General features: G+C 59.0%; 1 protein-coding gene across 23 annotated transcripts in view; it reads left to right on the top strand.

Annotated features, from left to right (window-relative positions):
* Window positions 1–25,198, top strand: part of NCOR2 (nuclear receptor corepressor 2) — a 233,643-nt gene that overhangs the window by 189,610 nt on the left and 18,835 nt on the right. For 20 of the 23 annotated variants that reach the window (XM_043902057.1, XM_043902059.1, XM_043902065.1 and 17 more), the window contains 12 exons: window positions 52–685; window positions 7,695–7,815; window positions 8,975–9,146; window positions 13,514–13,678; window positions 14,803–14,942; window positions 15,622–15,724; window positions 15,930–16,034; window positions 16,333–16,436; window positions 19,499–19,649; window positions 22,256–22,396; window positions 22,756–22,842; window positions 23,469–23,767. In XM_043902057.1, coding sequence (XP_043757992.1) covers window positions 52–685; window positions 7,695–7,815; window positions 8,975–9,146; window positions 13,514–13,678; window positions 14,803–14,942; window positions 15,622–15,724; window positions 15,930–16,034; window positions 16,333–16,436; window positions 19,499–19,649; window positions 22,256–22,396; window positions 22,756–22,842; window positions 23,469–23,767 — 2,222 coding nt within the window. The remainder of the gene's footprint in view (window positions 1–51; window positions 686–7,694; window positions 7,816–8,974; window positions 9,147–13,513; window positions 13,679–14,802; window positions 14,943–15,621; window positions 15,725–15,929; window positions 16,035–16,332; window positions 16,437–19,498; window positions 19,650–22,255; window positions 22,397–22,755; window positions 22,843–23,468; window positions 23,768–25,198) is intronic. The other 3 variants (XM_043902064.1, XM_043902069.1, XM_043902060.1) reach the window with 2 other exon arrangements.

Genomic DNA, 25,198 nt, shown 5'->3' with positions numbered 1-25,198 from the left:
ACCCTGAGCCTCCCCCACACCACTCACCCCATCTTTGCTCTCTCCCCGCAGCCGCCGTCAACAACAGCTCCGACACCGAGAGCGTCCCCTCACCCCGCACCGAGGCTGCCAAGGACACGGGGCAGAATGGGCCCAAGCCCCCGCCCGCCCCAGGCACGGATGCACCACCTCCTGAGCCGCCCACCCCGCCGCCCGAGGACGCCCCAGTCCCCACCGAGCCCGCCCAGGCCCCCGAAGCCACTGGCCCGCCCACACCCCCGCCAGCCCCCCAGTCGCCCACCACGCCCCCTGCCGTGGTCCCCAAGGAGGAGAAGGAGGAAGAGGCCACAGCCGCCCCCTCAACCGAGGAGGGGGAGGAGCAGAAGCCCCCCGTGGCCCCAGAGCTGGCGGCCGACGTGGGCAAGGCCAAGACGGAGGAGCTGGTCGAGGCGCACCCCGCGGAACCCATCAAGACTGAGTGCGAGGAGGAGGCCACCGGAGAGGGGCCTGACAAGGTGAAGGCGGGCCCGGAGGCTGCAGCGGAGGCCGCGCCCGAGGGGGCGCTCAAGGTGGAGAAGAAGGAGGCCAGCAGCTCTGGGGGCAAAGGCCCGGCGGCCAAGGGCTCGGGTGCCCCGCAGGACAGTGACTCCAGCGCGACCTGCAGTGCCGACGAGGTGGACGAGCCCGAGGGCGGCGACAAGAACAGGTGAGGGCGCCGGCTTCGTCGTCTCCTTCTGTACCTGCTCAGTGAGCGTCACCCGTGTACCGAGACCACGGCACAAGAGGCTGATTCCTCGCCTGCCCTCGGAGGAAGAGGGGGCCGCCACTAAGTGTTCTCCGTCAGGCAGGAGTTCCAGTGTTGGGACAGGGCAGCATCGATGGGGTTGGTTCCCCCTTAGCGGTGGCCTCTGAGCTGAGTCTGGGCGGGGAGAAGTAGGGTAACAGTGGTCATGGAATAGCTTCCAGAGCTGCCACCACCAAGGGCCACCCCAGAGTCAAGGCATCGGCAGGGCCACTCCCCCTGAAGGCTCCTTCCTGCCTCCTCCAGCCTCTGGTGGTGCCGGCCATCCTTGACTTGTAGATGCATCACTTTGTGGTCCCGTGACATTCTCTGCACGTGTCCCTGTGCCCACATTTCCCTTTGGCCGTAAGAACGTCGGTCCTTGGATGAGGGTCCACCCTTAGGACCTCCTCTTAACTGCATCACATTTGCAAAGAGCCTATTTCCAAAGAAGTTCACATAGTTCTACTCTCAACACGGTGGGCCCAGCAAGTGCAGAGGCGGGGTGCGGGATTGAGTCTGCATGATTTCAGCAGACCAGCCCGCCTTGCGGGGCCTCCGGGCTGGTTGGGTGGCTGCATTTTGTTCTCAGGACAATGAGACCTCCACAGCTTGTGCCTGAGACTTGGGGTGTGTCTCAGGCTCTGAAACTTGCCAGCGGTGTGAGGAGGGAGATTTAATGGGGGGCCGGAGGAGCAGAGGGATGCGCTTTGTGAGGCGGCCTTGGGGGTGTCCTGTGGCTGGTGAGGCTGGTGGCGGTGGACGTGGGGGCAAGTGGCAGATTCCTGGGATCCTGGCTGATTCATCTTCTGCCCACTGAGGGTCCCCGAGACCCCGGCCAGAGTGGAAGCCGGCAGGCCCCACTCAGGGCCCAACATGGGCAGCAAAGGGCAGGGCTGCGGAGAGCCACGCCCGCCTGCATCTGGGCGGCTTAAGGAATTGTTTTCTCGTGAGGCGGGCCGGTCATTTTTATTTTGACTGAAAACAGTGCAGTCTGTTTTCGCTCCTTTCACGTCTCTCGGAAAAGTTCTGGGCAGTGTGAGAGGGAGGAAAATCTGACTTTCAAATCCGACCGGTTCACTGGGAGCCGTTTCCTCTGCGCCGTGATTCACCTTGGGGCATGCGAAGATGGCAAGTGCTAGAACGTTTCATGTGAAAACCGGACTTGGTCAGAGCTCGCTGGGTCCCCACCTGTTCGGTGAGCTACCTTTGGTCCCTGGCAGGACCCTCAGCCCTCTTGTATGGCTCTTGGATAAGCAGAGGTCTGGCCAGCAGGTTTCTGGGGGCCCGGAGGTCCTGAGTTTCCTGCCCAGTGGGTGCAGCTTGGAAAACAAGAGTTCACGGCGGCCCAATCTGCCGGGGAGGGCCCTGGGCCAGAGTCTCGCTCTTTGTGCCTGGGTAATGGGGTCAGGGTGGGCGGCTCCCCACCCAACTCCTGCTGGCCGCAGAGACAGAGTCATGGAAACACACGTTTCTGTTCTTAGCGGGAAGAGCGTTGAGCTCATGGGACAGCCACGCTGATAAGCGGCCTCCTGGAGTCTGTGTTTTGGGTACACATGGCCTGCCTGGGCTGGACAGCTCGGAGGGTTGGCCTGGGTCCCAACAGTTTCCCCCTGGACCTCTCGGGCCAGGCCTGAAGCCCCGCAGCCTACTTTCAGCCTCTCCCCCAACAACCTCAGCCCCACCCAGGGACGTGTCCTTCTCTCCCCCAGCTGGGTCTGGCTCCTGTCCACTCTTCCTGCCCGAGCGTCCAGCCTTCAGTCCCTTGGGAGCAGGAGCCCTGGGCTGGGAGTCAGGACACCTGGTTTGTCACGCCCTCTGTGACCGAGGCTAGTCCCCCGCCTTCAGGGTGAGGCTGGACTCAGGCCAGCCTCCTGACCTCTTCCTGGCTGGCAGTCCGCCACCCCTCCCTCTTGCCCCGGCTGCGGCCGCACAGGGCCAGGCGGGCGCCGGAGGACGCAGGCGAGATGCGTCAGAGTGCGCCCTGGCAGCCAGCACCACCCCCCACTGCCCCAGAGAGATCGGGGGGCGACCCCAGGTCCTGGCCCCCTGCCCACAGCCCTGCCTCCCGCCTGGCAGTCTCAGCGCAGTGCACTGGGCGTCCCTGGACAAGACACAAGATGCATTGCGTTCTGGCCCGTGCCCGTACGGCTTTGGGAGAGAAAATCATATCCTGCTTTTTACTCTCCATTGCTTTCTGCCAGACAGCTCCGCCTGGGAGTTTTCTTGGCCAGCGACCAGAGATAGTGGCTTTGATTGCAGAGCCTTGAGCTCGCCTGCCCCAGCCTGTTCCGTTTCCCAGAGACGGTGCCGGGCACTTTCTGGCAGGGCTGGGCCTTCAGAAGTGCCTTGCCCTGGACCTCAGGTTTTTCACCCACAAGACGGGCGTGGGTATCCCTGCTTACGGGCTGCTTTGGAGGATAATGGAGTTCCGAGCCCACGGTAAGATGCTCAATGAAAAGAGTTGCTCCCTTCCTTTGGAACTGCTTCAGGAGCCCCCAAAGTTCATTCCACGAGGAGGTTGGAATGTAGTCGCTTCCGCTGAGCCCCTGGAATTTCAAAAGAATGTAACAGCAATTTCTCCTTTATTTCTCTATTCCATAAATGATTAACTAGGCACTGGGGTGTGCCAGGTACCATCCTGGACTCAAGGGGAGCAGCGACAAATGAGGTCCTGGCTCCAGGGAGCTTACATTTCACTGGGAGCGATTCGTACGGAATTGGAACAGCAGTGGAATAAAGGGAATGCTGGTGTGATGAGGGCATGAGGGAGAGATTGGTCATGGGGGGAGTGTGAGGGGCAGTCAGGGAGACCTGCCTGAGGAGGTGACATTGAAGGATGATGGGAACACAGACTATGAGGCATGGAGGGAAAGTCGGCAGAGAGAACAGCCAGTGCAAGGAGCCTATGGCCTCACGAGCTTATGTTCCGTAGACGGCAAAGAGGCCTGTGGCAGAGAGCGGAGCGAGTGAGGGAAGGAGGAGAGGGCCTGAGGGGAGGTCACAGAGGTGGGCAGAGTCCTGGCTCTACCTGGCCCCACAGGGCCCCGGGGGTTAAGGCGAGGAGTGGGGTTTTATCTTGGGGGCATGGGAGACCAGCATGACCATGCCTTTGTGTATCTTCATGATCCTGCCTTCCCAGCCCCAACTTGGCAGCCGGGATTATCCCAGCCCAGCGGTAATGAGGAATCTGGGGAGGGGGCTCAGCAGAGAAGGGACATACTGTTGCAGACCCAGAGTCCCCTGGGGCCCTGCGCCCTCCCCAACCCTGGCCTTCCGGGGTGGGAAGAAAACCCACAGGGATGAGAAGATGCCCAGGGCGCTCAGCACTGGACGTTGTCATCACGGCTTCCTGTGCCTTCCCGTGTCCTACCCACAGGACAGTCACTGGAGGGAGCGACTTTTCTCATACCCATTTCACAGATGAGGAAACTGAGTCAGGCACAGTCGGTCAAGTGATCCGGCCAGTGGTGGGATTTGAACTGGGAGGTGGAGTCTTGAACTTCAGGGTTAAGGGGCAGGACCCCGGCTGCTCCCAGCCGAGTTGCCGGCTTCCCCCGCCACCCAGCTTCCCCCCAACCCCCGCCCCCACCCCTCCCGGCCCAGGTCACATGCACAGTGCCAGGCTCCGAGAGCCCCTACCCTGCCCCGGTCTCTGCGAGGAAAATAAACGCCCTGTCTTGCGAGAAAACAAAGGCGAGAGAACAGAGGGAGGGCGACACAGTGAGGAGAGCTCCTGGAGGTGGTGGCTCCTGCTGCTGCGGAGGTGGGATGAGGCAGTTTGCGGGCCACGTGAGCGCCAGGCATCTTCCCGCCCTTCGCGGGTGGTGGGGAGGCTCAGGCCCCTCGGGCTTGTTGAAGATCAGGATTCAGGCCCTCGCTCTCGGATGCTGCTCTCTTTACAGTGAGCGGTCAGGCTGCTCTCATCTGGTCAACTGTGCAGTGCGGTGCCCGTGGCTGCAGCCCCCGCTGAGCTCTTGCCTCCCCGGGTGGGGTCGGGGGGACGCAGGAGAGAGGGGTCTGGGCCTCCATGCACACCCCCAGCTGGTGCCTGCTGAGGGCATTTGAGGGTGATCCCTGCTCCCCTCCAATCTGCCTGCCCTCTGCCTGGACAGGGAGCCACAGGGAAACCAGGGCAGGACAAAGGCCCTAGATCACTGACAATCAGAGTGAGACACACACTTGGCTTTTTATTTGAGTCATAAAAGCATATTTTGTGTCCTTACAAAATTATATTTACACAGATATAAAAGTTTATATTTTAAGTTTAAAATTTGCATTTTTAAATATTTTATACAGTAGATAATAGTATAGCATTATTCCTTTATTGTTTATTGAAACAATATACTTAATATATCAAACCCTTGATTTTGTGGCCAGCAAGGAGTATATTCTTTATCTTTTCCTTGTAACAGCTTTACTGAGACATAATTCACAAGCCATACAATTCAGCCATTGAAGTGTGATTTTTTTTTAGTACATGCACAGAGTTATGGAATCATCACTGTTTAATTCCAGCATATTGTCAACTACCCCCAAAAGAATCCCCGGGCCACTAGCAGTCAGTCCTTATCCCCCACCCCCAGCCCCTGGTACCCACTCATCTTATCTTCTGTGTCTGTGGATTTGCCTCTTATGGGAATTTCATGTAAATGGAATCGTGCAGTACGTGGCCTTTTGCAACTGGCTTCTTGCCTCAGCATCATGCTTCTGAGGTTCATCCAAGTTGTAGCCTGGAGTCATTCTTTTTGGCTAAGTAATATTCCACTGCATGGACATACCACATTTTGCTTATCCATTTCACCTGGTTTTGTCCGTGGGGGTTGCTTCCACCTTTTGGCTTTTGCAGATCGTGGCTGCTATGATCTTTCGTGAACGGTTGGTGTGTGGGTGTGTGTGTGTGTCTACTCTCACGAGTGTAAGCCCAGCAGTGCAAGTGCTGGGCCCTAAAGTGACTCTAATGCACTTCCTGAGGAAATGCCGGAGCATTTTCCAGAAGGGCTGCAGTGTATTCACTCTTAAGTTTACAAATACAAGTTGATTTAAGCAGACAGTGATAATTAGTTGCAAGAGGAGGGGCGTGAGGCTGGGATGGTGACGTTTGAAGCCGGCAGTGAGGAGTACAGGACAAGTGAGAGCGTGGGTTCTTGGACCTGGTCAGGGTGCTTTGGCCCAAGGGTAGTGGGCAAAACGAGGCTGGGCTTGGGTCTCTGGGGGAGCGAAGGTGGGCAGCCACAGAGGAGAGGCCTCCGGTGGTCCTAGGAGCCTGAGCAGGATCTGGAGAGGTCAAGAGAGGTGAGGACGGCAGGGAGGGTGAGCTGGTCAGGAGGACTGTGAAGCCCAGCTGAGCATGAAGTCAGTCTGACCTCGGAGCCCGGCGCCACTTGCATGCCGTGGGCAGCCCCAGGGGGTGTCGCCGAGACCGTCTCTGCTCAACTGAGCGTGTGGCAGATGTGGGCAGGGGGTCAGCGCCCGAGGGACTGGCTTGTCACGGGCTGCGGTCCCATCACCGCAGAGAGCAGGGGGCCCATCGGCTGCATGTCACGCGTCTGTCCTGCATGCCGGCGGGAAGGCACGTGATCCACTCTTGCATCCGGCAGCCAGCTCTGGGTGGTGTGAGCTGCACCCTGGCTGTCACGGATCTTACCTGGAAGATCTGCACATGGCATCTGCACAGACCTGCAACGGTCTGCACATGGCATCAGCCAGGATGGTCACGGAACATGCTAGGGGCTATGCCCACAGGACCCTCAGGCTTCGCTGACCTGACTTGTGATTCTCCCTCCTGGCTGAATCCAGCCCATGGCCAGTGCCTTTGTGCGTGCACACTGTTTGATTCCCCCAGGCCTGCTGTGTATTCAGCGAGTGGTGGTCCCAGGTGGGACTCGAGAGCTGGGCAGGAACCCGGCAGCCCTAGTGTGGAGGTGAGGGGCTCCGAGGCTGGGGCTCTGAGCTTCTGCCCTCGAGACCTTGGCTTGTGGCGTGGCACCGGGCCAGGGCTATTGTGTCCTGGAAATCCCTGAAGACCTCTTAAGGAGGGGACACTGGTGAGCAGCTCTGGAGCCATGCCCCAGGGCAGCCTCTGCCCCGGGCACCCAAGCCACTGCAGCAGCTCTACCCTGGGGTGACCCCAGCCCTGGCAGCCCACCATGTTTCAGCCCCCTGCCCTTCCTGCCCTCCTCCATGCACCCGTGTGCAGACACACACACACACACACACACACACACACACACACACCGTGCACCCTTAGCAGGTTGCTGCCCTGTTCTGCATGTCAGCAGCAGACAGACGTGACCTTGCTTTAGAGGACAAGCTACCTGCAGGCCCAGCTCAGCACCACAGCCCCACTTATGGCTGCAGGGCGGGCGATGTACACGCTGACTCTGCGCCCGCAGAGCCTACGCCCGCCTGGTATGCGGGTGAGATTCCGGTTAGCTACACATTCTGGTTGAGTGGGAGGGCACCCCAGTCCTCATTTCCAGTAAGCAGGGTCCACTCAGCACCATACCCCAGGCCCCTACCCTGGGGCCTGAGCCTCTCATGCTTGGATGATGAGTCATCTCCCTGAATCTCTTAAGCTTCCCAAGCCTTAATCAGGTTGATTCTTGGGTTTCCCAGCAGCTTCCTAAGGGCTGAGCGTGGTGTGGGCCCTGAGTATGGGCTTCTCTGGGACTTTCCTTGCCCTGGGCCATCTCAGGAGCATTTGATCCTCTGGGCTGGGGTGGGAGGGGTCTTGGTTCCTTGCATGGAGCAGAGGAGGGAGGGAAAAGCCCCCATCCCGACCCCAGGTCTCCCCAGCCCTGGATGTTCACCTCCCTCTGGCAGCCCCCGCCCTCCCCCGAGCCACATCATCCAGGCAGGAGCCAGGAGAGGCTTGTGAGCCCGTGGGCCTGACACTGGTCTCCCCGTCCCCCCCATGCCCGCCCACCGCCAGGCTCCTGTCGCCACGGCCCAGCCTCCTCACCCCGACCAGCGACGCCAGGACCCACGCCTCGCCCCAGAAGCCGCTGGACCTGAAACAGCTGAAGCAGCGGGCAGCTGCCATCCCCCCGATCGTGAGTCCTGGGCCCCCCTCCCGTGGCCAGGACCCCCATCCAGCCCAGCCGCCCAGAGACCCCGTGACCGTCACTTCCTGGTGGGGAGACAATAAATCAGGCTGATCACAGACCAGGGAGGTGGAGGCCCGGCACCTGCAGCCCCCCCCCTCTTCCCACCACCTCCTGTTTGCTGTAGAAATCCCCATGGAGACAGGCAGGAACAGTAGGGGGGCCGGGGGGCCCCCAAAGTACCCGGCCTGCAGGTCTCCTCCTTCTGGCTTCCCAGCCTGGCAGCTCTCACCCCACCACCCCCGCCTGTCGAGGGTTCTCCAGAGCCCCCCAGACCAGGCAGGAAGCCCCCCACTGTCACAGCACCTCAGAGAGGAAGGCGGGGCCCCACCAGTTAGCTTAAGACCCTCTACAGGGTTTGGGGGGTTCTCCAGAAGATTCTCCAGGCCAAGCAGGAGGACCCTCAGAGGTGCTCCTAATTGTAACGGCTCAGTCATTGGTGGTGCTAGTGGTAAAGAACCCGTCTGCCAATGCAGGAGACGTAAGAGATGCCGGTTCAATCCCTGGGTTGGGAAAATCCCCTGGAGGAGGGCATGGTAACCCACTCCAGTATTCTTGCCTGGGAAATCCCATGGACAGAGGAGCCTGGCGGGCTCCAGTCCGTAGGGTGGCCAAGAGTTGGACACGACTGAAGTGACTTGGCACCCTCACATAGTCATTGCCCTCTCCCAGGACATGAGCCTGGCCTTCCAGTGCACCTGGGGACTGTGGGCTGATAGACTCCGAGCTGACCAGGGCTTTTTAAGTGAGGGGTACAAGGAGTGCCAGGCTGTGCTGCCTGCTCCCCACAGCCGGGCACTGTCCCATTTGTCAGCTCTGATCTCTCTACAACCCCAAGAAATTTGGGGAAGGGAGAAGGGGCTAAGGGCAGGGTAATGAGGGCTCCCCATCCACAGCCAGGCGCCCGGGATGCTGGGCACACCCCCTACACTTGGCACAAAGCCCTACCCTCCTGGCCCTCAAGCCGTGTGCTCTTAGGCGTGTTGCTATCTCTCCTTGGCCTCAGCTTTGAGGCTGGTCACATGCAGGGGGCCTGGAAGGCTTTCCCTGATCTCTGGGACCTGCAAACAGCCTGTAAAGACGCTCCCTCCTCCTGGCTTTCCCCCAGCAGGTCACCAAAGTCCACGAGCCGCCCCGGGAGGAAGCAGCTCCCCCTAAGCCAGCTCCCCCTGCCCCCCCACCATCGCAGCACCTGCAACCAGAGAGTGACACCCCCCAGCCGCCCAGCAGCAGCCCTCGAGGCAAAAGCAGGAGTCCTGCGCCTCCTGCCGAGAAGGAGGGTAAGTGTGTGTCAGCGGCTGAGGGAGTCAGAGGGAGAGGGGGCCTGATGGGCGGGAATAAGGGGCCTTTTGTGTATGCCGAGCAGCTGTTTCCAACTCCATGGCCGTGGTGGCAGGACAGGCCAAGTTAATGAGTGAAACACTTGGGAGTCAGGCAGTCGGGGGTGGTGGGGACTGCAGCAAATTGGAGAACTCATGCTCCTTCTGAAGTGGGCTCACACTGGCCTCAGCCAAGGGTCACCATGTGGCAATTCAGGCCTGGGATTGTGGGTTGTTCTTTCAGAGAAGCTAGAAATCCATCTTTTCATGTGAAATCTTCGAGTTTCTCAACACTGGCAACTTCTCAAAATTTCCACAAGCTTTGTGTGTATACGAAAACACGTCTGTGGCTGTTTCTGGTTCCATGTGATTCAGTCCACACGTGAGCTTCTAGAACCCTGAGGCTCAGCGCCAGCTGGCATCGGCTCTGGGCCTGGGCAGGAAGCATTGCCGTCTCCAGCTTTCACCCTGACCTTATTCCAGGCCGAGGTCACTGGGTTCACTGGGGAGCCAGTGAGCGATTCCCCGAGCAGCTGTGTTGCAGCAACTGCCCGGGGCATGCTTTACTGTCACCACGTGAAGTTCAAGGTCAGGAGACAGGTGGGGTCTGGTTTCTTGTTCTCTGGATCTTCTATCTCTGCCCCACTCCCCACTGGCCCCAAGAAGTCTCAAGCCTGTATCCCTAAGGGACACCCATCCCAGATCAGCCTGTCATAACACAGGCACTGGGGGCTGACGCCCTCCCCAGAGGCTCCCCTGATGCTGTGCTGGCCAAGGCTCCTGAAGGCTGCTCTAGGGGTCTGAGGGTAGCAGGACCCCAGGCCACCCTCCCTGTCCAACACGGCCGGGGATAGACTCGGGCGGCCAGGGCCATCTGCGCCCGCACCTTGAGCAACTTCTGGTACGGCATCTTGCCTTCTCTAGAAAGTCAGGCTGGCCCTCGGCCACGGGCCTCCCTGAGGGTGGTGCTGTGTGTCTGAGGCCAAAGGCAGGGCCGTCCCTAAAGGAGGCCAACTCCACATGTCACGAGTGACAGGGGTCTGCCAGACTCTCCCCGGCTAATCGGCCGACCCCTCACCTGTCTCCCTGCGGCTACCTTCACCTGCCACAGGAAGTCTCAGATGCCACCCACGCAGACGGGCACGCATCCATCCAGCGTGTGGCCAGGGGGTCAGGACGCGTGTTGAACACCCACCACTGCCAAGCACTACCCATGGGTAGTGGGGGTCTGGCAGTGAGTAGGATGAACTTCCTGCTCTGGGCAGCCGCCCTTTTTGTGAATGAGAGTATGTTAAGCAGGGGAACACATGAGGAAGCAAGATGACCTCAGGGTAGTTCACGTAACGAATGAGACAAAATGGGTTGAGTGACGAGGGGCTCAGAGAAAGGGGTCTCTGAGACCAGGAGAAGGCAGTGGTGGGAAGATCTGGGGGAAGGGCATTCCAGGCACAGGGAACAGCATGTGCAAAGGCCCTGGGGTAGGAACAAGCTTGCTGTGTCGGCAGAGCTGCCAAGAGGTCATGGTGGCTGGGGAGAGGGGAGGGGAGGATGGGGGATGGGGGCCAGATTGTGTAGGGCCTTGTAGGCTATGGTGCTATGGACATTTGGTCTTGGGTGCAGGGGAAAAAAGCCTTTGCAAGAGGAATTTTCAGGGTGTGTGTGTGTGTGTGTTGGGGACTGAGGAGAGGTCAGGCTATCTGGTTTCTATTTTGGAAAGATCTCTTTTTCTCTGTCCATTGTTGGGAAGAAAGGGCTACAGGGAGTTGTGGGCAGATGGAGGAGGGCATAGTGCTGTTCCTGCCAGCCGTGGTGGCAGTCTGGACTATATGGGTGACCGTGGAGATGGAAGGAAGGCGGGGGGGGGGGCTTGGGATTTTGTTTCAGAGGCAAAGCCAGTGGGACCCGCTGATGAACCTGAGTGTGGGGTTGAAAGCAGGGTGTCAGCCACCTCCTGGGACCCTGCCGGTCACCCATGCTGGGCCCGAGACTCCCCATGGTGGGGGTGTGGTTTGCTGGGCAAGAGTGTAGTGTGAGACATGGGGTATGGTCTGGAAGGACATTCGAGGGCCGGGGCACTAGCCCAGGGCGGGGTAGCCGCATAGCAACGTCAGGGGCCCACACAGCCTTGGCCAGCGCCAGATCTGAGCCAGGCCAGGCTGCGCTTGGGTGGCTGGATACTGCACAGGGCCAGGCAGAGCCTGCTGGGACGGGTCACAGGCCCTGTCCTGGGAGAAGGTGAGCCACCACTCCCCTGGTTTCTGAGTCTGGCATTCGGCCCGTTGGCACGGCGGAGGGCCGCGCCGTTTCCTGGAATCGCTCGGCGGCACCAGAGACGGTGCACCTGGCGTCGGGTATGCGGCCAGCACCCTTAGGCACATGCGTGAACTTGACACCCAGCGCGACCTCGCTCCGGTCTCTCCTGGCTCCGCCCACCCCTCGGGCTCCCCAGGCCCAGCTGGAGGAACAGGTTTTCTCTCCAGGCTCTCAGCCACCCGCCCAGCCTGGCCCCGGGCTCAAGTTTCCCTTCCAGCACCGGAGGCCTCCTGCCCCCTCCCACCACAGCCGGGGCTGAGCTGGAGAGAGCAGCCTGGGTGCGCACAGGGTCGGGTCGCTGGATGAACACCGTCCGGGGCATTTGGGGATTTTTCTGGGCCCGGTGCAGGCCCTAGAGAGGTGCTCCTTTAGAGGAGATTGAGTGTGAGAACCCCTACCTGGATTACTGCCCGCATGTGTGATCCCCCTCCTGCGGGCTACCCCCGCCAGCAGGCACATAGGTCCGGGGGGGAGCTCTGTCTCTCCCAGGAGAGACGCGGAGGGGCTACAGCACGCACAGCCTCCACCCCACCTGCCGGGCCCACAGCGGGCACCTCTCATCGCTGCCAACACGCTTCTGCTCGCCCAGCTGGGTCTTAAGAGCCTCCTCCCTTCGTCATCTGGAGGTGGCCCCAGGGAGGACACCTGCCTGCCGTTCCCATCCCAGGCCCGGCGTTCCCAAGTTGTTAGCAGCTGGTTACTCCCTGGTCCCCCCACCCCCACCCCCCAGCTCCCATGGGTCCTCCAGCCTGACACCAAGTCTCAAGGGAGAGGTTCGGCGCTTAGGGCCGATTTCAGCAGCAAGAGGCCACAGGAGAGCACCGTGAAGACGGCCAGGCCTTTTGCCGTGTCTGCAGACAGTCCTCAGGCCTGAGAATCCAGGGTCATCATTGCTTCTCTTGCGGTGCTCAGCGTGTGTTGCGAAGGTAAAGGTCACAGCCTGCAGCCCATCTGCCTGGGCTCAGGGCTCCTGCTCGCTGGCTGTGAGCCTTTGACACGGTGACTTTGCCTCTCCGAGCCTCTGTGTTCCCATCTGCTGAATGGGGATAATTCTCATCAGTTCCCTGAAGGGTATTAGGAGGATAAACAAGTCAGTCCACACAGTGTCCTTAGTTGGAGCTCCCGCAGGAGAGCTGTTCTGTTATCTGCTGCTGCAGCGGCCATGAGGTCAAGGGGTCAAATCCTGACTTGGTCAAATGTTTGCTGGCAACCCTAGATAAGTCCATCAGTGTGTCCGTACTCAGCTCCCATTCCACAGCGCCGGACCTGGGTGCTCTCTTCCTCCCAAGTCTGCGAGGAGGCTCGTTGAGTTCGTGCTTTCGAAACGCCCGGCCCAGTGCCTGGTCGTGGAACGTGCTATTATACAGGCTGACGTGCGCGTGCTGTCATCCCAAGCATGTGGGCTCCCAGCCGCACCCGCCAGAGCACACGTACATGGGTCTCGGCAAACTGTTCCGACCACCTTCATCATCAGAAGAGATCAGCAAGCCTCTTCCGGAAAGGGCCAGATAGTAAATATTTCAGGCTTTGCGGGCCAGACAGTCTCTGTCGCAACTCCTCAGCTCTGCCGTAGATGGTAAATAAGCGGGTAGACGTGACCATGTTCCGGCACAAGTGTACATGCAAAATCAGGTGGTGAGCAGACCCCTTGCCGCCACCTCCGTCCCCTGGTTGGGAGGTTTGTCCAGGCCCCTTGCTCACCTGGGGCCAGGCCAGTGCCTGTGTCTTTCCAGGGCTGAAATCAAGGGTCGCCGAGAGACCCCCAGCCCACTCCCAAGGCACACTCGTGCTCGGCAGGACATTAGCAGAGTCAGAGTGATGCCTGGTCTGCAGACTTGGGGGAGCATCATGCTAGCAGCACCCCCTCTTCCCCATCACCGTTGGCTGGGACCCTCCTCTGGCCAAGGCTGGTGCTGCAGGCAAGGGGAGGGGGCTCATCTGAGCAGATCAGCCAGCACTGGGGGCCTGAGGACTGGCGGAGCGTGGCTGACTGCCTGCCCTGCCTCACCCCTCAGCAGAGAAGCCTGTGTTCTTCCCGGCCTTTGCAACTGAGGGCCAGAAGCTGCCCACGGACCCCTCCTGCTGGACATCAGGCCTGCCCTTCCCCGTGCCCCCTCGCGAGGTGATCAAGGCCTCTCCGCATGCCCCTGACCCCCTGGCCTTCTCCTACGCCCCACCTGGTGAGTAGTTCACCCCAGCCTGGCCTCCTCCTCCTGTCAGCTAGTGGGCAATCACTGGATACCACCAATCACCCGCCAAACACTGGGCACTGCTTGGAACTGCATGCAGAAGGATCTCAGAGTCTGACGGGTCCTGACGGGAGAGATGGTCTGGTCAATGAAGGGAAAGGGGGCTCCGTTGAAGTTTGAGGAATCTCCAGGATGACAGTGGAAGCACTGGTACTAGGGAACCATAGGAGGTGCTTAAGCTGATGATGAGAGAGGCAGATTTGGAGTGGGAGTGCCAACTCCCACCAGTGACTTAGAGCTGGAGAATGAGCAGGTCGAGAGAAAGGTGTAAGGATGGGGGGAGACAGCTTTGGCTTACAAATATAGTCAGGCTGGATTTAGATCCTTCTTGAGGTTCCCCAGTCCTTCTGGGCCCTACCAGCCATCGAAGGGGCACAGCTTGAGGTGGATAAGGACTTGAATTAGCAAAGGTCATCCTCAGCAGAGCTGATCTTGCAGGATGAGTGAGGCAAAAGAGCCAAAAAAACAGGGAAGGGTATGCCAGGCAGTGGGAACAGCATGTGCAAAGGTCCAGAGGCAGGAAAGAGCAGGCGAAGCTTGAGACACTGAATCAGACTGCCGTGGTGGAAGCGCGGTGCCCAGTGAGCCTGGGGAGACCACACCCACAAGGTCAGGCAAACGGGAAAGCTGTGTCACAGGCTAAGATCTTACCCTGAAGGCAGTGGGGAGCCATAGAAGGCTCACAGCAGGGGAGGCGGGGGGAGCAGGTGAGCCAGTAGACTTTGAGAAAGATCCTTTTGGTTCCTGTGAGGGAAATGAATTATTGGAAGGTAAAGGAGGGATGAAGAGACCAGTTAAGGAGTCTAGGGAGAGTGAAGGGGCCTGGTCCAGGACCTGGAGGTGGGGTGGATGGAGGGAGGTGGGGTGGGTGGAAGTAGTTGTGTCTGAACCAAGGATGCAGACAGCTCATCAGAGCAGAGGTGGGAGAGGAGCATTAGAGGGGCATGTGTGGGCAGGCACTCCCCTGGACAGGACAAGGGCAGGGTGGGGAGCGGCCCCGGCAGCTGTATCTCACTGCTCCGGAGCCCCATGAAGGACAGACATGTGCCCTGCAGGTCACCCGCTGCCCCTGGGCCTCCACGACAGCGCCCGGCCCGTCCTGCCACGGCCACCCACCATCTCCAACCCACCGCCCCTCATCTCCTCCACCAAGCACCCCAGCGTCCTCGAGAGGCAAATGGGGGCCATCTCCCAGGTGAGGTGGGAGGGCCAGCCCCCCAGAAACACCCGTGCCAGATGGTGCCCAGAGAATAGCCCCTTCCTCTTTCAGGGGTTTGGCTTTTCCATCTGTACACTTGGGGGAGGGGGTCACTGGGACCGATGGTGTCTGGTTGGGGGGCCAGGCACCCAAGTGGCTGGGTCCAGGCTGGCTGCAGTCTGCCCCAGGCCTCAGGACCTTGGGAGGTCACCCCATGGGGCATTCAAGAGCAGGGGTGCTGCATCCAGACTGTGCGGCCTTCTGCAAGTTACTTAATCTCGCTGCGCCCCCCTGTGAAACAGGGAGCATGCTCACTAGACACCCAGCACCAGCACGTGCAAAGCCTTGGTCTACCTGCCCCTTCGTCTCCGTGACCTGCTGCCGTGGGTTGTAGGGCAGGGCAAGGCTTCCGCTTTGCCCAGATGCTCATGGGCACCATTTCCTTTAAACCAGGCCATGATTGGCCACCACACAGGTGAGGGCCCTGAGGCTCAGGAGAGGCAGCGACTTGTCCCCAGTCGCTCAGAGGGGCAGCGGGGCCGGGACTTGAGCCCCAGGCCTCTCCTCCCTGACCCGTGTGTGGTCCCAAGGTTCCCCTCCTCTTGCACTCTCGTGAAAGCGGGTGTCAGGAAGCCCTGGTTGAAGCCTCTGGGACCCATGACCTCTGCCCCCACAGGGAATGTCGGTGCAGCTCCACGTCCCGTACTCAGAGCACGCCAAGGCCCCCGTGGGCCCCATTGCCATGGGGCTGCCCCTCGCCATGGACCCCAAGAAGCTGGGTAAGGATCCAGGGCCCCCAACCTTGACAGCCGGGGCTCGTCTCCCACCCTTTGTGTCAGGGGGCGAGGGAAGGCAATTTGGCCTTTGGGACTCTGGAGCGAGCGTGGCGGGGAGGACCTCTAGCCCCTGGGTAGGGCGGGGAGGGGGGCCATGCCTCCGAATCCCTGCCCTGTGGCTCTGCTTACCGCTCTCGCCCATCCCCAGCGCCGTTCAGCGGAGTGAAGCAGGAGCAGCTGTCTCCACGGGGCCAGGCCGGACCCCCCGAGAGCCTGGGGGTGCCTACGGCCCAGGAGACGTCCGTCCTGAGAGGTGAGAGCGTGGGAACTGGGTATGAGGCCCGGTGTCTTGTCCTCATCCCTGCAGCTGCCCTTCCATCCCGGGGAGGGTCGAGGCAGGAATGAGACCCCTTATCCAAAACCTGCTGAGAAGTGTCAGCTCCCAGAGGGTCTGGCAGCCTCTCTTCCCAAGTGTCTCTCTCTCCATTTAGGGGCAGGGGGACTCTGCATTGAGACACTGCGACTGAAGGGGATGGAACTTGCAGGTCACCTGGAGCATAATTGGGGTGGCTCTGGGTCCAGCTCTAAGCCCTGTGTCTCCTGTCTTCCAGGGACGTCTCTGGGCTCAGTTCCAGGCGGAAGCATCACCAAGGGCACCCCCAGCACGCGGGTCCCCTCCGAGAGCCCCATCACGTACCGTGGCTCCATCACCCACGTAGGTGTCTGGGGCCACAGCGTGCGGGTCCAGGGTGGGACTCGCAGGCGGCATTCTGGACGTGGCCCCGATTGTGGACAAAGCAGTGGGCAGCCCACCCATTCCCCCCGCAGCATCCCTGCGTGGCCCCCGCCCCAGTGGATGGGGTGGCTTCTTGGGGGTACCCGCTTGTTCTGTGAGCATTCATCTCTCCTGAGAGCCAGGCATTTAAGGTGCTGAGCAAAAACCTCGAGCCCCCCCGAGGAGCTGGCAGGGTAGCAGAGGGAGGCAGTCAGGTGAAAACTGAGTGGTGATTTCAGACTTTGAGTCCAACACTGCGATTAAGAGCATCCGATGCTGTCGAGGCCACATAGACAGGGGAGCTGGGGGAGACCACTCAGAGGTGTGAGCCCTGCAGGAACCTCAGGGAACAGCATTCTGGGCCCGGGGAAGAGCACCCCCTCCCACACGTGTCTTAATGATGAAACTTCAGGCCGCAGGCTCTGACAGTGAGGTGTCTTTGCACCCCAGAGGCCTCAGATCACACCACGGAGGGGGGACCCTCAGGCTTCATGTTTCTCTAAGACCTGTCAGTTTTGAAATCACCAGCTTACAAAGGCAGCTGCCAGGTACCCAGGGCCAAAGGCAGGCCACAGACACTCAAGCCGCAACCCTGCCGCACACTCACCCAGGCAGGCGACCGACGGCCCCTGAGTCAGTTTTGAAACCCCTTTGGTAAAAATGTCTCTCGCTGAGTCATTCTCATACTGAGTTGTTACTATTGAGTCGTTCAGTTGTGTCTGACTTTTTGCAACCCTATGGAATGCAGCAGGCACACACACCAGGCCTCCCTGTCCCTCACTATTTCCCGGAGTTTGCCCAAGTTCATGTTCATTGAATCAGTGATGCCATTTAACCATCTCATCCTCTGTCACCCTCTTCTTTCGCCTTGAATCTTTCCCAGCATCAGGGTCTTTTTCAATGAGTCGGCTTTTTGCATCAGGTGGCCAAAGTATTGGAGCTTCAGTATCAGTACTCATATAGAGTAGGGATTCTTAAGTCACTTTTTTTTTTTTTGGCATGTGGGGTCTTAACTCCCCAACCAGGGATTGAACCTGCGCCCCCTGCGTTTGAAGTGCAGAGTCTTAACCAGCGGACAGCCAGGGAAGTCCTGCTGAGTCATTCTCATAGAGTGGTTTGGGATTAAAGGTTGACATCTGAAGTGCCTGGGCATCCATCGGCCTCTGCTTTCCAGGTGGCCGTGACCTGAGCCTTGTCGGTCATTCACACCCCTGTGATGGTTGTTGGCAGAGGGTGGCAACTGCCAAACATGTGAGGGTCAGACTTTCCCACAGCCTTTCGACCAGGTGGTGATGAAATCTGTGCAGGAAACACAAACACACAGACCCACACGTACATAAACACACCCATACACAAACTCGCACACACATAGAGGAGAGGCCTTTCCTGATGGCTTGCAGTTGGCTTCTCTGCCCTGTGCCCTTTGAGGAGAGAGGTGACTGCCCACCCCTGGACTGTCACCCAAACCAAAGCCCATTTATTCTACGCTATTTGTGCCCAAGTCTTCTAAAGTGTGACCAGGGGATCCTATCTAGGGTGCCTGCTTTCAGACATCTGGGGAGACCTGTCTGGAGTTAGGGCATTTCATTTTTCTTCTCCTTGAAGACCAGGATTTGGGATAAAAGCCCAGGGGGTGCCAGTTGTTGCCCTTGCCCCACAGAAGGATGTTACTTGGCAGAGATGCTCCCATGGGGAGACTCGAAGGGCACCAGTCCCAGGCTTGGCACACAGTCAGACTCGCATCTCTGAATCGGCTCTTGGATTCATAGAAAGAGAAGAGAGACGTCTTGATCTGGGGACAGCTTGTCTGTGCCAAGTGCCTTTAAGAATCGTAGACAGAGATTGTGTCTGTTTTGCAGATGTACAGACTGAGGCTTCAGAGAGGCAAAGTGACTTGACGAAGGTCACACGGCAACTTGTTGGTAAAGCTGCTGTTTGCCATCCAGCAGTCTGACTCCAGATTCATATTCCAACCCCCACACTCATGTTCTTGGAAGTCACCCAAGGCAGGATGCTACCCCATGGGGCTATCTTCTGTCTGCCTGAATATACCCCTCAATAGGAAGCGCACTCCCCCTAAGGCCGTAGTTCCCGACGGGGGCAATTTTATCCCCCAGGGGACACTGGGCAGTGTCTGAGGGCGTCTTTGATTGTCACATCTGGAGGGGCAGGTTGAGGGGATCACATGGCGTCTAGTGGGTAGAGCCCAGGGTGCCGGGGTAGGGGGCGCTGCTGAGTGTCCTGCAGCGCCCAGGATGGCCCCCACCACAAGAAGCATCTGGCGCCGCAGGTCACAGTGCCGAGGCTGAGAAACCCTGTGTCAGAGCTCAGATCTCTGGTGTCCTGCCTTGATGTGTCCCCATTCTCGTTTGGGGAGTGACCCATCACAGGCACGTGGACTGACATCCCAGCATCCAGGCTCTGAGAAAGTACAACTCACATAGTATAAGTAGAAGCACAGACCCGGGACCAGGCTGCCTGGGTTCCCAGCCTGGCTCTGCCTCCATTTAGCCAGGTGACCCTGGGCGAAGCTACCTGGTGCCTTGGTTTCCTCATCTGAAATAGGCACAGTAGTACCTGACTCAGGGCTGTTACCAGGGTTAAATGAGTCGATACCTGCACAGGGTTCAGATCTTATTATTAGTATCATTGATGTTTGTTCCGTGTGGTTGTGTTCTGGAGGGCTCTGCCTCCCCCATTTTGTCTTTTTTCCCTTGGTCACATGGCAGCTTGCGGGATCTTAGTTCCTCCACCAGGAATTGAACCTGGGTGCTGGCAGTGAAAGCATGGAGTCCTAACTGCTGGACCGCCAGGGAATTCCTTCTGCCTTCCCTTTTGAAGCCGCATGTGTGTGAACACATATGCAGTGATATACACATGTGTGCCTGTGTGGATTTGGAAGGCACACGTGCGCACGTCCTAGGTCATGTCTGGCGAGTGGGGGGTGGGGTGCGGTCCCTGGCCAGAGCCTGCAGGTGCTCACCCCGCCTCCGCACCCCCAGGGCACGCCGGCCGATGTCCTGTACAAGGGAACCATCACCAGGATCATCGGTGAGGACAGCCCGAGCCGCCTGGACCGCAGCCGGGAGGATGGGCTCCCCAAGGGCCATGTCATCTACGAGGGCAAGAAGGGCCATGTGCTATCCTACGAGGGTGAGTGATGCCGCCATGGCTGTGAGAAGCTGGTGGGCGGGCAGGGGCTGGCCAGGCCATCCCATTCAGGGCTCTTTGATGTCCAGCAAGGACTCCCGAGGTAGAGGACCAATGGGGACCTCGCGGTGGTTGTTCTGATGTTTACTGGGGGTCCAGCAGACGAAGCCCCCCTCAGAAGGCTCTCAGGACAACCCCCCCTCCCCAGGTGCAAATGGGAAGTCACCTTGTTAATCTTGTCATTAAACCTGTCTGTATCCACTGTGGCTTATTCACCAAACCCCAGACTTTGGTGTTTCTGGAGCTGGTCAAGAGAGAAGTTTCCAGAAAACATGGTTGGGCTTAAAGGGCAGCCAGTTGTCTTCAGAAAACAAGTCTGGGGGAGTGTGTTGCCTTCCTATCAGCTGTGTGTGGTTGAGAGCCGAGGTGAGGGACTGTCTTTCCATTTTACAGATGTGGGAGCTGAGGTACAGTGGTGTCCAATGGTTCTTCTGTACCCCTCAGAGAACAGGAGCCCTGGGACGGGGGTGGGGAGAGTCTTTGGCCCATTGAGGTGAGTTCTTCGCGAGGCAGGGCTGACGTGACACCAGGAAGCACAATCAGAGAGGTAGTGACCTCCCCGTCCCTGTAGGTATGTAAGTCAGAGCAGGTGAAGATCGGCCTCAGCTGCCTCCCACCTCTGCCTATTTCTTTACAGTTTAGGAAGCAGACTCATGGCCAGCCTTGTGAGTGGGGGAACAGACCCAGGGAGCAGAAGCCCTCAGCTCACACCCCTCGGCCTCTGGCCCAGCACTCCTGGCAAAGGCTGCACTCTGATTGACGGCATGAGGGTGGCAGGCAGGGGCGGTAACCAGTGATGCGCCACCCCCTTACACCCTGGGCCCCCCACTTCAGTGCTCCTCACTCTACTCACCCTCCCTGGGTTCCGCTTCGCCACCCGGGAGCCCTGCCTGGAAGGAATTAAGGGAATCAAGGGCTGAGATGTCAATTTCCTGGCAGCCTCAGGCACCCAGGGGTGCGGAGATAAAAGCCGCTAATGGGTGCCCCTCTCAGTCGCTGGCAGCCGTAGGGCTGCAAATTGCTTCTGCTATAATGGGCGGGTGTTTTTTCCTCACTATCCGCCTCCACCGGCCCAGCCCCCAGCCCCCACGGCCCCCCAGGTCCTGGGATGCGGAGGTGGAACCGTGGGACTCAGGCACTTGCCTCTCTCTGCTGCCAAGTGGTGGAGACAGCCTTGGGGACAGGCTGTCAGCTGTGTTCTGTGCCAACCTCGGTACCCAGCTGAGTGCCCTGGGGGATGGCCAGGGGCCCTGGGAAGGGCGAATGGAGAGGCAGTCGAGGTGTTGTGAGCAGGGACGCCTGGGTGGCATCTCGGCTCAGGCCTCCAGATCAGTTCTTGAGACCCTACAGGCCTTAGGTTTAGCATCCGTAGAACGGGTGTCCGTCAAGGCTTTTCATTTCTCATGTGCTTCCCGGGGCCTGGGGACTAGTGATGCCAGCGGCAGGCGGTAGATGGCGGGGAGGAGACTGTGGCGACCCTGAGAGTGACGGCCGTGTCTACAGGGGCCCCTGCCTCTGTTCTCCGACAGCTGATTGTCGCCCTGTAACAAGTGCGAGCTCGCCAGCCAGACTTCTGATCTCTGCATTTTTATCTGACATCTCCTGGTGTTTAAACATCAGCAATCAATTTTGAGAAAAATTAGGAGGGGCAATACCGTCTATCTGCTGGCCACTAGTTTGTAAGCCCGTGGAGGAGCTCCTGCTCTGAGGATCTTTCGGGGTCGTGATGGAAATCCGTGAGAGCCAGGGCACCCTTTATCCTAAGGGGCCGGCCTGGGGCGTGCGGGGCTTGCTTCTGATACCTGTGGACTCCACCACCCCTGGAAGGAGAGGCCGACTCAGAAGCCCCCAGCCCAATGGGCAAGACCAAACCGTGGCCTCCTCAGGGCCCCTCTCCTCAAGCTGCTCAGACCCTTGGCCTGTAGGGCACCCGTGTGCCCAGCCTGATGTGCCCGCCCTCTGGACTCAGCCTGGCCTGATGAGGCCACCTGTTCTGTGGACCCTTCCTTGTCCCTCCCAAGCAACAGTCAACCAGACACACACTCTCCCCACGTGGACACAGATGCACATAGTTTTTTGCACGTGGCCTCACTTTGTTCACAGTGGACAGGTGTGCGCACACACACACAGTGTCATGCATGTGCACACACACACACAGACCCACATTGACACACACAGATGGTTGTGCCAACCCTGTGTGTTCACACTCTGCTGGTACATCCTTGCTCGCGTGCATGTGGTTCCGCCCGTTCATCTCATATGTCCACTCCCGCGAGTGCTTGTTTGTGCACAGACTCACATGCCCGTGGACAGGCAAAGGTTCAGACCTACCAACCAGCAGAGCAGGCCCTGGGCTAGACTGCCGGCTGGGGGTTCCTGCGGGAAGGCTCAGCTGGGCCCGGCTTCAGCCATGGGACCGACGGGCCCTCGTGACGAGGGTCTGTTTGAGCCGCTGTTGCCTTCCGGCCCTGCCAGTTTGCTGGTACTGGGCTCGGTACACACAGTTTCCCAGGGGCTGCCCCGCATCGTGAGCGTGGTCTGGTTTCCAGGTGGCATGTCTGTGTCCCAGTGCTCCAAGGAAGATGGGAGGAGCAGCTCGGGCCCTCCCCACGAGACGGCCGCCCCCAAGCGCACCTACGACATGATGGAGGGCCGTGTCAGCCGGGCCATCTCCTCAGCCAGCATCGAAGGTGTGTGCTCTGCCCAGCTCCCTACTCCGGGGGTGGAGCGGGGGCCATAGGACCTGCCCCGGGGGCTTCCCCACTTGCTGGGTTACATCAGCTCCCCCTGGACGGAGTGTGGGAATAGTTATCCTGACTTTACAGATAGGAAAACTGAGGCTGGGTGTTTCTGAGGCTCTATCTGGAGGTAGCAAAGGACCTAGAAAACGGGCCGCTTGCCAGCTGGGTCCTCTGTCGCCACCACCAGCCCCACCATCATCTCGGGGACTGGGTGGCCGGAGGGAAGCGGAGGCTGTAGACTCTGGCTGGTTACTGCCCAAGGCCGGGTCAGGGAGCCGTGAAATGATGCTGTCGCCCGCCCCCTCCAGGTCTCATGGGCCGCGCCATCCCGCCTGAGCGACACAGCCCCCACCACCTTAAAGAGCAGCACCATATCCGAGGCTCCATCACGCAAGGTACGCTGCCCTCTGCTCCCGGCGTGCCCAGCCACCACACCCTCGTGGTGGCTGCAACAAGCCCTCGGGTTTACAGTCAAGATGGGCAGGGGAGGGGAGGCAGGCCAGAGTGCCGTGAGCACCCAGGGAAGGCGTGTAACACACGTGTACATGACAGGTACGGGTGTAGGTTGAAGGGCAGAGTAAGGCATGAAAACAAAAATTGAAAGCAAACTACTACCCATCACCCTTCACTCTGTCATTCACTGAGCATCTCCTGTGCTGTGTGCTGGGTGCTACCCCAAGTGCTCTCTGTTCATCATCTTATGGAACAGCCTCCAAAAGGAAGACACCCATGTTCTCCTGGCTGGTCAGCGACAAGCCAGATACTTTTTAACATGCTTTGTATCTGTATCATCCCACTGAATATGAATGACTTGGTGAGGTGCTTCAGTTAATATTCCCATTCTATATATGAAGAAGTTGAGGCTCAGAGAGGTCAAGTCATGTGCTCAAGGTCACACAACAAGTAAGGACTTGAACCCAGGTAGTCAGGCTTCAGAATCTGCCAGTGTGGAGGCCCCAGGTTAGGATGAGCAAGGTGGGAGGCAAGTGCACATGGGTCAGCGCCCCCTCCTCCCTGGCAGGGATCCCACGGTCCTACGTGGAGGCCCAGGAAGACTACCAGCGCCGGGAGGCCAAGCTCCTGAAGCGCGAGGGCACGCCGCCACCGCCGCCTCCGCCCCCTCGGGACCTGGCTGAGGCCTACAAGGCCCGGCCCTTGGAGGCCCTGGGTCCCCTGAAGCTGAAGCCGGCCCACGAGGGCCTGGTGGCAACGGTGAAGGAGGCCGGCCGCTCCATCCACGAGATTCCACGGGAGGAGCTGCGGCACACGCCCGAGCTGCCCCTGGCCCCCCGGCCGCTCAAGGAGGGCTCCATCACGCAGGTACGGGGGCCAAGGTCGGGGCAGAGGATACCGATAGGCATGGCTCTGGTCCCTACAAATGGGGAAACTGAAGCCCGGACTTGTTGAGTGCCATACCCAAGGTCACACAGCTGCTCATTACATCCAATGACAGTGAGCTGTCATTACATCCATTCCAGGGGCCATAGCAGGGGCTTTATATTATACTCATGACCTCATTCAGTTGTATTTACAGCCCAGGAGAGTCACACTCAGGCTTCCCACGGGGCTCAAGTGGGTGAAGAATCCGCCTGCAATGCAGGAGACGCAGGAGACATGGGTTTGATCCCTGGACTGGGAACATCCCCTGGAGAAGGGCGTGGCAACCCACTCCAGTATTCTTGCCTGGAGAATCCCATGGACAGAGGACCCTTGCAGGCTGTAGTCCATAGGGTCACAGAGAGTTGGACACAACTGAAGCATCTGAGCACGAAGTCATACCCATCACCCCCATTCTTCAGATGGAAAAACTGAGGCCCAGAGAGGTCAAGAAGCTTGCTGAAAGCCCAGAGCTAGGTGTAATAAAGCTTGATTGCACCCTAAGTGTGAGCCAGGTGCTCGCTGCCTGAGAATTTGGCATCATGACTTATGTAACCCTCACAAAAGTGAGGTACCCTCATTTTAGTGGTGAGTAAACAGGTTCAGAGAGGATAAGCAACTTGTCTGGGGTCTCACAGCAAGTAAATGGCCATTGTGAATCTCAAATCCAGATGTCCTTACATCTGTAACATCTTTGCGTCTTGGCCTCCTCCACCAGGTTGCAGCCCCACTCCACCCCTGCAACTAACCACTGCCTGTGGCACTGGGCCCCCCAGAAGCCCCAGCCTGGAAGGGGAAGATGAACTCTGACTCTGTGAGGAGCTGGTCCCAAGGGCCACTGTCTCTTCACAGGGTCAGAGATGTGAATAAGGAAGGAGAATGAGATCCATGGGGGCCGGCATGGCTGAGAGGTGGTAGGGAGGTGTCCAGGGTGCATCACAGCTGAGTCAAGGCTCAGAAGCGCCTAGGGAGAAGGCAGGAGCGGTAGGAAGGCCATCGAAGGCCAGGGGTCAGGTTTGGTGCTCAGCCTCCAGGCAGCTGTGGAGTCACTGGCAAGAGTCCACTATAGATCCAAAAGGGAGGCCAGTCTGATTCTAGAATATTCTTTCTAAAATGAGGGCATTTCCCCTTCTTAAGAAAATAAGTAAAACATTCCTGAATAAAAACAGAGTTCTCTTACATGCCCACTGTATCCTGGGTTTCCCAGGCCTGCTTAGACAGGGTGGGGTCTTCTCCCAGGCAGCTGGGTTGCAGTCTCATCCATGATCCCTGTTCCTTCAGCTGCCCTTTCTGGCCCAAGAGCAGACATAACCTCAGCCCTGACCTCTGAGACTTGAACTTCAGGGTGTTGGAACTGGATTTTACGGCTGGATT

The sequence above is a fragment of the Cervus elaphus genome, chromosome 5 (assembly GCF_910594005.1).
Source record: "Cervus elaphus chromosome 5, mCerEla1.1, whole genome shotgun sequence".
NCBI classification, from domain to species: Eukaryota; Metazoa; Chordata; class Mammalia; order Artiodactyla; family Cervidae; genus Cervus; species Cervus elaphus.
The sequence above is the reverse complement of the archived record's forward strand: the minus strand, read 5'-3'. Positions and strand labels throughout refer to the sequence as shown.